This window comes from Necator americanus, chromosome I, assembly GCF_031761385.1.
Source record: "Necator americanus strain Aroian chromosome I, whole genome shotgun sequence".
In the NCBI taxonomy this organism is placed as follows: domain Eukaryota; kingdom Metazoa; phylum Nematoda; class Chromadorea; order Rhabditida; family Ancylostomatidae; genus Necator; species Necator americanus.
Window position 1 is genome coordinate 27,184,305 of NC_087371.1, and position 10,739 is coordinate 27,195,043.

The 10,739-nt window shown below is 41.8% G+C and overlaps 2 protein-coding genes across 2 annotated transcripts; both read left to right on the top strand.

The window, feature by feature from the left end:
* Positions 1-1,503: 1,503 nt before the first annotated feature.
* On the top strand, positions 1,504-6,213 carry RB195_006989 (uncharacterized protein; the record flags this gene model as incomplete). The annotated part of the gene is made up of 11 exons (XM_064180378.1): positions 1,504-1,561; positions 1,959-2,056; positions 2,117-2,206; positions 2,261-2,334; positions 2,611-2,755; positions 3,987-4,139; positions 4,717-4,815; positions 4,885-4,956; positions 5,024-5,104; positions 5,159-5,290; positions 6,103-6,213. 11 exons carry the CDS (start codon positions 1,504-1,506, stop codon positions 6,211-6,213), a joined length of 1,113 nt encoding a protein of 370 aa, XP_064037255.1.
* A 157-nt stretch (positions 6,214-6,370) lies between these two features.
* RB195_006990 (uncharacterized protein) lies at positions 6,371-10,700 on the top strand (the record flags this gene model as incomplete). The annotated part of the gene is made up of 6 exons (XM_064180379.1): positions 6,371-6,587; positions 9,368-9,501; positions 9,686-9,768; positions 9,851-9,974; positions 10,520-10,612; positions 10,677-10,700. 6 exons carry the CDS (start codon positions 6,371-6,373, stop codon positions 10,698-10,700), a joined length of 675 nt encoding a protein of 224 aa, XP_064037256.1.
* Positions 10,701-10,739: the final 39 nt, after the last annotated feature.

The following is a 10,739-nucleotide window of genomic DNA, read 5'->3' on the forward strand; positions in this document are numbered from 1 at the left end:
TCCAATGCGTCAGAAATCATTAATAATATAAAGATTATTTTTTAGTAATGACATCAAGACAGATTTCGTCACAATACAATGAAACCATCAAAAAGAAACAAAAATAGAAAATGCATAGCGTTAATCAGGTCCTTTACAACTTCAATACAGAATTGCTTGAGGTTATGAACGTCTGTAAAGCCTAAACAATGATTTCTTTGGGCTTACCTATGTATGAAATCAGCATTCTCATCCTCCCGGATACCAGTATATGGTACAAAGCGACCCCGCACGGATAGAGAGCTTGGTTGGTTCTTGGACGGTCTCGAGCATTCGACCATTCGAGTGCAGCGGAACCTCCCGGCGACTACTTTACGCCCGCCTTAATAGTACCATTTTTTTCCCGCAAAGCAAAGGGTTGAGTAAAAAAAGTGTAGCTCGACACAGTCAGGAACACAAGAGCACAACACCACACTATCGACACATACACCATCGATAGAGTTGTGGATGCACCTACGCGTTCGACCACAACTCAGACTTCGTTTGAGGTTTATGAACGCCCATGCAGCCTTACAATCACTTCAGGGGGCTAGCCGATGTGGCAAGTCACTGTTTTCATCCTCCCAGACAAGTCTGGTACCAATTTGCAGACCCCGGAGGGATGAAGGGCTTTTTTTGCACTAGAGCGGGTTCAAACCTCCGATCGATTGTAGCCACAGCGGAACCGACGGCGCTACACCGCCCCTCCATTTCGTCGATAGCGTCAAAATTTGAAAACGTTATTTGGATTTTTCTCCCGTTTCTCCTCAACAATTAGCGCACAACGACGTGAACGTCACCATCGTACTGAGAGGGATAAGGTTTCACTCAGATCGTAACGTAAACTGTTGACTAGTTCCAGCAGTCATTTGCATGCATGTTTCCTATTTTTAAAAATGGATTTGACCAACCTGATGAAGGAAGGAAACGTGGGGGAATAGACATGCGAAAGAGTTCATAGAGGTGAAAATCAACACATGCACTTCGAAAAATGGTGAAAACATGGTGATGGTGAGAAGAGAAATGGTGAAAACATGGTGCACATGGCAAAAATCAACACAGGCGAAACGTCACAATGTCTCATTTACTTCCTGACAAATTCACGTAGAGTTATTGAACGATACTACGGCACTGCTGCGCACCAATTCAATGTCGCTAGACTCATTTCACCTCACTCTGTCGCTGTCCATCACCGCACATAAATCCAACACCGTGGGACCGCCTCATTCCCCGCTTTCTGAAACCAAAGCACAAACCCGACGCAGTGGGACCCGTCTCACTGCTTTCTGGAATTTCGTGACTGACACACACACATGACAGAATAAGCCCGTTATCATTTAGCATGATAATGATATAACTTAACGAAACATCAGAAAGCTTAACATACTGATTGATGTATCTGACAACAAGGATATGCTCCAGTATAAAAGAGCAGTTTCAGTTCGATAGTTCTTTATTCATACTCGAGTCGGCCTTCCATATTCTATGCAGAATCGCCTCTACAGTCAAGTTAGAGCACATAACAGTGTATACAGCAGTAACAGTGAGTAATATAGCGTTACTAGCGTTAACGTCATAACGCCTACAAATCTGAGGTGGTACGTATTTCAGGTGGAGTATTCGTATACGGGTAGATTATGGAGAGAAGGGTGATTCCGTCCATTTCTTCCTAATTGCCGTGAAAAACGGACCGGACGATACGGCTTCGAACGATCCGGCCCGCTATTTTTTTACAACGAGTTCGATTGGGGCGCCAGCCTTGCGCACGCGCTGTATCTCCGTCTTTTACGGCAATTAGGAAGAAATGGACGAATTCACACCCTCTCCATATTCTACTATCCCTACTACTAGTATAAGAATACTCCACTTGAAATCCGTGCCACCTCAGGTTCGTGGAGTGGTGCCTTTAATTGACGAATCTACGTTTGTTGCATATCCAGGCTGTGGTGGAAATGTCGATCTTTCGACAAGAGAAGTGCTTATATTGGCCATAATGTGCGGATTTGCTGCTTTTAACTTACATAGCGCGGATACGAAGGTTCTCTGATAGATCTCACAGAAACGTATTAATTTAAAAAGCATCAAAAGAGTATTTCAGAGCTTGTTCAACGTATTCACGTTGGTCCCCGCAATTTTGTTTACCTTCAAAATTCTAGTAATGAACAAAGATAACAGCACCCTCAGTGTGGTAAGATACAGCGAAACACTCATTTGCTCTTGAAATGTAACCAGTTACTTCCAGGGTATCGTCGCTATGTTTTGGATGTACTACGGTGTCGGTGTAGTCTGTGACGTCATATTTGGAACTGGAGAAGGGTGCGCACAGTTATAATCGTGTCAAAAACGCTGTAGTTCCGTAAGCGTCTGCGCTCAACTGCGCGGTGATGCGTCGTGGTTGGGATCGATGAGGGACCTTTGCTAACACCATTTACGACTGCAGTTCGCGATGGTCTCACCTCGATCCTAGCCGCTAGCTCCACCGCGCCGCTTTGAACGCATCCGCTTACGCAACTGCATCGAGTTTCATGTCGTTTCGACCAGACTGTACAACCCGCTCAGGCCATGAAATTTTTCTAATTCACCATTTTTAAGCTACTTGGCTGTGCAACTGATTCTTGTTGGAGCACTTGGTATCAGCTCTTATCGAGGAGGGTTATTCGATGATAACTACTCGGATAAATGCAGTAATATCAGTGATCCCTTATCTCGCCTTTCTAACATCGTAGAACGAAAAAAGGTGTGTGTAGTCCCTTTACTTCATCCAGACAACACTTTTTTCTCACACACGTGAAAAACTTGCTACAACTCAAAAACTCAAAAACAAAACAACAACTCAAAAAAAAAACAACTTAGCAGTGCGTAATACTTTCGTTCTTCTATTTAGCAAACTCTTAGTGGCCTTTTAAGAAAAATTTTCGTCTACATGTCATTTTATCAGTTGTACATGAGGTAGCAGTTCTCAGTTCTTCAGTTTCTTTTGTTCCTTTACGCAGAACTTCTTCGTAAATCCAGAAGGTCAGAGAAGGATTGAAGTTAGAACAGATTTCTAGAGGGATAGAAGATTATAAGACAATTTAACTGCTGCTATGAATCGAATCTGGACAAGGGACAAAAATGACGATATAGACAGTGATAGAAGAATGAAAGCAAACTTTTTTCGCTCACTGGAACGTCTTCGCACTTTCGCCAGTAGGAATTCTTTTATTCACCACGTTAGCTGGCTCGGGAATGCAAAAATTCCAATCGCACTAAACACAGACGGCGGAAGGAACGTAGCTCGCTTCACGGGCATCTCTGAGCGAATGCTCTTGTCCATTGTCTTAATACAAGCCGTATTCACTCGGCACAGGCTGACGGTACTCCGGGTATTTTAGTCTGATACGCGATCATTTTTCTTCTGCTCGTTCTGCTTACATCAATTACATCAAGAGATGTGCAAAGGAAAATGAATTATTTGGTTGATTTATTGATGCAGGATCAGTGCAGTGGTGCTTAGTTGCGGTTCCATTCATTCGTTGTACAAGGAAAACGAAGAGAAAGAAAGTAAAAGAAAGAAGAAAAAGAAAGTTGTAGGAAATACCGCGCCCGAACGCCCGAAGCTGGAGTTCGATTGGAGCGCGCTAGCCTTGTGCACGCGCCGTATCTTCCGGGCCGTTTTTTTACGGTAATTAGCAAGAAATGGACGGGATCACCCACCTCTCCTTAATCTACGATCCCGTATAAGAATACTCCACCTGAAATCCGTACCACCTCAGATTCGTGGGGTGATGCCTTTAAGTATCAACACAACTGTATACATATACAGGCAGACACATAAATGTCATTGTTTACTATGAATGAAACTATTAACATAGAACAACCCACCACAATTATCGATACTGTCTTTATCGCAGTGTAGAACTCCTAGCTCTTCTAAAGCGCAATAATGAATTGTCAAGTCCGTTCCTAACCTTAGTTATCTATTTCAGAGCATTGAAAAATGTGCAGCATATAGCTCACTATATAGGGAAACCGTCGGCACACCAACATATAGTGATTTTCTGCCGAAACTGAGTGCTACTCAAAGTACGCTTAATTTGTCAAGTAGGACTGCTTTGCAATTTGACAAGGATACGGCCGAGGTTGGTCACTTTCTGGATCTGTAGAGAATAGAAGTCTTGAAGGAGATGCTGTCCTCATCACTATGATCATCTGGATCTTTCTGTGTTTTTCTATGACGAGAATGAGATTTATTATTATTTCAGATATTTTTTACATTACATTGTCTATTATATCATTTATCTAATATTTGGGCGGGTGTAGAGGTTCCGCTTCCTGCACGATCAATCGGAGGTTCGAATCCGCCCTAGTGCTCACCAAGCCTTTCATCCCTCCGGGGTCGATAAATTGGTATCAGACTTGCCTGGGAGGATAAAACCACTGATTTGACACATCGGCTAGCCCCCGCAGATCATTGTACAGGCCGGTTACATGTTCGTGAACCTCAAACGATTCTGAATTGAAGTGAACGTGGGGACGGATCCCAAGCGGATTGATTAACGCCAGAAACTTTATCCTTTATCCTTTATCTATTATTTATATAGATAACTAAAGTTATTTGTATATTATTTATATTATTATATTATTTGTTTTTATACTACAATATTTATGTTATTATTTGTATTAAGAAGTTCTTTTATTATTTCACTTTCTTTTCAGAGAACATTGATGACAGCCATATTGAAAGAAACCGACACAGCTCTAGAGATATTCCCCTCTGAAGTCGAAGGAGAGGTGTCAAGTATGCTTCAGCATGTGGTTAGTAAAAATAAAAGATATTACTTTACATATACAATAGATTAGTGCGGATAACTAAGACTAATTCAGTCTTTGCCAGAAAGTTGCGATAATTCAGTATTGATACATTACGGTGACCTGCTTGCAGATCCAAAGAAAACGGTAGGAAATTTCGCTAACAGTTCAATAGTGCATATATAGTGACGGTACTAATGCCTACTTCGTTCAGCTCCAATTTTCTAACCACTCAGACATACAGAAAATCACAATTACAAACATCTCAGGTCGTAGTATAAATTGGGTAGTGAAGGTGGGTCGATCTGAAATCTAATTTGAACTGAAAATCTCATCGTATTGTGTTTAGACAAACGCGATCTACGAAATTGGAGCCTCTCCATCGCAAGGAATGCTACGAAATGGTGCTAAGACGGAGATTAATGTAGTTCTAAATGCTGATAAAGTCGCAATTCCGGATGCTGTACGTTACAGTGATAAGGTAATTAAACTGAACAGTATGTTAAGAATTCAAACGAATAAGTGGATGAATCTCAAAGAAAGGAAAATCGAATTTTTAAAAAAATCGAGCTTTTGTGCTTCATTCACTTCATTGATTAATCTACCATACTTTTCCTACAAGATAAAACAAATCTTCCAATAATTTCTAACAATTCAAAGGAACCAAGAAGCTTTGGGTGGCTGTAGCGCAGCCGGTAAGAGGTTCCGCTGTAGCTACAGCATGATCGAGCGATGTTTCGAAACCGCCCCAGTGCGAACGCATCCTTTCATCGATCCGGGATCGATAAATTGGTGCGGTGCCAGGATGGATAAAAAAAACCTGGCCTGCTACATCGGCTGGCCCAGCAAATCATTTTATAGGCTGAACACGTGCTCGTAAACCTCAAACTAATTCGAATTTAGATGAACACGGTGGCGCATCCCAAACGGACACTTTATCCTTTACCCTTAACAACCTTTCACTTGCAACCGTTACCACGTATCGTAGTATGAGAAAACTACGAAAAAAAAACTGTTTACTTCGAATTTATTTCTATTTTTAGTAACAATTTGTTCCACAGCAAAGTAAGTGGTAGTCAAAGTTGCGTCACGTCATAAATGACCCTGCTTTCCAATTAAACATTAGCGAAAAAAAGGAAACAAACCATGGAATTAAACCAGAGTATCACAATAATGATCCAAGATTTCTTTGTCTGGAAGAAAAAAGATCATCGGCAAATCAACGAAAATATTCTATGTACAGGTTCACTTCGGTATCACATGAACCTCTTCTCATGAAGTTCACTCTTTCAGCTCGCCATCGACTATACGTTTGTTGACGATACAAAAGCCAAACACAAGAGAAAGCGTATGAAGCAGAACATGACGAAAAGATATCAATTTGACATATTGTACAGATTCTGACCTCATCCTCATCGCATCGATGATCAGACTTCCCGCATGATTTTCCTCATCCACTAATTACTCGATCACCACCTTACCACTTACATTTTACATCTCCTCCATTCGTCGTGGTGATCTTTGACAAATCAACAGCAACTGCTTTTGAAAATACTTGAACATGTGCATGAACAGCTTATTTTACTGCGCATCACTGAAATTCTTACCGTATCGCCGTAAATGTTTGTATGTCGTACCTTATTTCAACGATAAATATTTGATCGTGAATGATTGCGCTCACATGCATCCAGCTGGACAAATTATTCGGACGATGTTCCTCTTCGCTATGACCATCGGTCATGCGCTATTAGCTGCACTAATTTTGATGGAATTTCGAGGTTAGTTGAAAATATTTTCCTCATAGGGAAACAAACCAACCATTCGGAAAACCCACTCCTATTGAGGTTTGGGCAATCCGACGTCATGCACTCATATTTTCACATTTAGCTCGACCACATTAACGTTTTCAACAACTTTCGTTTTTCTTTTTCGTTTCTCTCACTTCTATGAGTCTTTTTAATGCAGTTCCAGTTCGAAAATTCATTCGAATGATGTTGCTGGTGAATTGATGTTTGAAATTCTCTATTGTTATCCTAAACCACACGTAAAGCGACGTGTATCATCATATATCGAAACTGATTTCATTCTCGAGGGATTTGATCCTAAATGAAAGCCGAGAAAACATCCATATATGCTACTATTATTAAGAGCACTGTTATTTCGCAGATTTTTCACAGTTGATTATATATATTTCATTATATTTTATATTTCATTTCTGGCCCCCGATAACCCCTAGGTCTCATCCACTCGGAGCTGTTCTGCGGTATCAGTGCACCAATAACTGCGCTGACACCAATTTCTGCGCGATCGCTTCAACATCAAACTGTGGAGGTCTTCTCAGTGAATTCTGATGTCACTGCACCAATCCGACACCGCAGAACCCGTCCCATCACATTTTAGAATTTTCTTCCACACACATGCACAAGAAGATGCAAGACTAAGTCCGTTATTATGTAGCATGATAATTACGAAAGAATTTGTAATGTGTAGATTTGACAGATGTGATATTAATTCAATTTTTAAAGGCATCACTCCACGAATCTAAGGCGGTACAGATTTCAGGTGGAGTATTCGTACACGGGATCGTAGATTATGGAGAGAAGGGTGATTCCGTCCATTTCTTCCTAATTGCCGTAAAAAACGGCCCTGAAGATACGACTTCGAGCGTTCCGGCGCACTACTTTTCACGAAGTCCGATTGGAGCGCGCCAGCCTCGTGCACGCGCCGCATCTTCCGGGCCATTTTTTACGGCAATTAGGAAGAAATGGGCGGAGTCACCCCCTCTCCTTAATCTACTATGCCATACACGGATACTTCACCTGAAATCCGTACCACCTCAGATTCGAGGGGTGATGCCTTTAAAGAGATTGAATTTTTTCGTTTCGAACAACTTATTTTCCATTTCATTACCATAAGGGCAGCATATATAAATCTGACGTGGTGAAAGAATCTGCGAGAAAATGTGGAGTTAGGATTGTAGATTGCGGGAGAGGTGGCTCCGCGATTCCCTCTCTAATCGTCATGGGAAACGGAGTGGAAGTTTTTTAAAGACGATTTTAGTTGCAACGCGCCACCCTTGTGCACGCGCCGCATCCATGTGCGGGCGGTCGAAGATCAATGAGGTCTCCTTTAGTAGCCTATTCTAGTGAAACCAATTAGTAGGGTGTTGAGGGGACAACGTGTACGAGAGGAGCGTTCTAACGTACCTCGTAGGAAGTAAAGCGGTCCCCATGTCATTTTTCAGGACGATTAAGGAGATATGAGCGGAGCCACTCCGGACCCCGCAATCTATGACTTTATCTCCAGCTTTTCCCGCTGATATCTTCCCCACGTCAGATTTGTGTTATGCTGCCTTGAGCAAATTTTGTCGTGTCTTTTATAATGCACCATATTTATTGGAATATTCGATTGCTTGTTGTCACATTCACAGGTGCCTTAGAAACTGTGCACGACTTCCCACGGCTTAAAGACATCACCCCACGAATCTGAGGTAGTGCAGATTTCAGGTGGAGTATTCGTATACGGGATGGGAGACTATGGAGAGTGGGGTGATTCCGTCCATTTCTTCCTAACTGCCGTAAAAAACGGCTCGGAAGATACGGCTTCAGGCGTGCTGGCGCACTATTTTCTGCAAGGAGTTCGACTGGAGCGCGCCAGCCTTGTGCGGCGCCGCATCTTCTGGGCCGTTTTTTACGGCAATTAGGAAGAAATGGACGGAATCACCCCCTTTCCATAGTCTCCCACCCCGTATACGAATACTCCACCTGAAATCCGTACCACCTCAGATTCGTGGAGTGATGCCTTTAAGTCAGCGAAGCGATTCCGAATTTATCAAGTATAGTTTAGACCAGCAGGGAAATGCTAACTTGCCCATCATCTAGACTGGATCAAGAAGCACGCAGGTTCCTTCACCAGAATTATGAAAAGTTTGATCCTTTTATCATTGTGTGGCTTGTACAGAATAAGCTACGCTTACCTTACCTGAAATATTTCCGCTGTACAATATTCGAGTCTTTCTCAATCATTTCTCCACATATAACACGACTTCACAGCAGAAGCAGGTGTTGAAACCCTTACGACCTCATCTTGGTTCCACTCCCCTTCTTACAACTTCTACGACTGCTGGGAAAATCCTAATCTTCGTATGACCTAGGAGAGATCTCAACAATGTCAGTTTCGTGATTTGGTGCCTTCAAGCTGTCGACGTCCAGTCGAAACTTTGCAGTCTAAATGCTGGGTTCTATTGCGTTTCTGCGGACGTACCATAGACCTCTGCGCTTTAGGACCTCTACTGAAGCCCATCCTGGAAGCGAGAAACTAACTCCGTTACCATAACACGTTCGTAATCATCTACAAGCTGTTTTATACGAAAAAGATTACCAAGCAGAGACGTACCCACGATGCAGCGACTTAGGACTATTCTAGAAATAACAGTACGGACCACTAACGAAGCCGTAGAATCCTACATACATTTCACTCCTTACTATTCAGTGAAATTTCAACATTTATTCTTTTTCAATAGCAAACGAAAATAATCCTTCCGAACTTTCATTTTCAGTGTCTAGTATCGACCTGCGATTTCTGCGAAATCGAACAGAATCAGTCACTAAACATACTACCGCTATATCTGCTCCCACCACTACCCTACCAGAAACCAACTGTACTGAGGGGGTATGGTCAGAATGGCAAGAGGTATGTGAAACAAGCCCACAGACTGAGACACTTCGTATAGAGAATTGATGGAATATTGCTTAGGTTCAATTCGAATCACGTTCAATTTATTCTAATTGGCTATATGTCAAAATCGATCGAAACCGAATTGATTAGAAGCTGAAAAAAGTTGAAAAGTGAAAAGTTCCAAAAATTATGCACACAGGTGTTGAGCTGCAATGCCGATTGCGGTTCATGTGGCTCCCGCGTATTTCGTCGGAAATGTACAACAGACGGATGTGTTTGCAGGTGGGAGTCCAGTAAAATATGTGAGCTTTCCTCACCAAATTTCCTCCTATCTACCTTACAACACTAATTTTCGTCTGTTCAGAGGTGACCTAAGGAAAGAAGAACGTTGCAACATTCAGGTGTGTGAATATCCGAAACCAGCTTGCTGTCCACCGTTCAAACTGATGGTGATTAAAGGAGAATTCGCATGCGGTCCGCAAGACGAGGTTTGATTATTATTTCAGCCCTAGTCCATCCACTTAGAGAAAGTGTAGATTTGTATAAAATCCTCACGAAATGGAAAATGAACATATATGGAGATTTCAGGAAGGTTGTGACAGATAGTCACCCTCAGACAGATCCTAAGCACTGCCCCTTTCTGGCAAGTACTCCTGTCAAAATCAAAACTAAATTAGTTCTTTACATAATGTTCCGATTCCAAATCTGTGGGTTCACATCGCATTTAAAAAAAATCACTTTTGATCACGCTGGATTTAAACTGTCCAGCAACTTAACCTCACAGTTTTTGAGATTTAAAAAAAAGTGAAATTTGAGATGATTTTGACCTGGAACTAACCGTAAGAAAGGATATATAGTTCATGCACATATACAATATATAGAGAAAAATATTTTGTGGATTGAAGACCTACAAAAAGAGGCGCAGAAATCTCTGATAACCGTGAAGTCAGTGAGTATATGAACTTATAGGTACGGAACAAAGTGTATTAACTCATAGGTCAGGAGTATTATTAGTAGTATGTTGTTATTTCAGAACAGCCTTGCTGCATTTGAAACCCATCTGAAGGGAAAGCCTCATGAAATGACCCTAACTCCTAGCCTTCATATCTCAGGAGCCAATAAGAAGGTATAGAAAATTTTACATGCCTTCAACGCACAACAGTAAATGACTTTTCCAAGATCATTTTTAGGGCTCGAAATCAGATCCTGGATGAGAGGCTACAACTGGCATGTGAATTCATGCAATAGCAGAC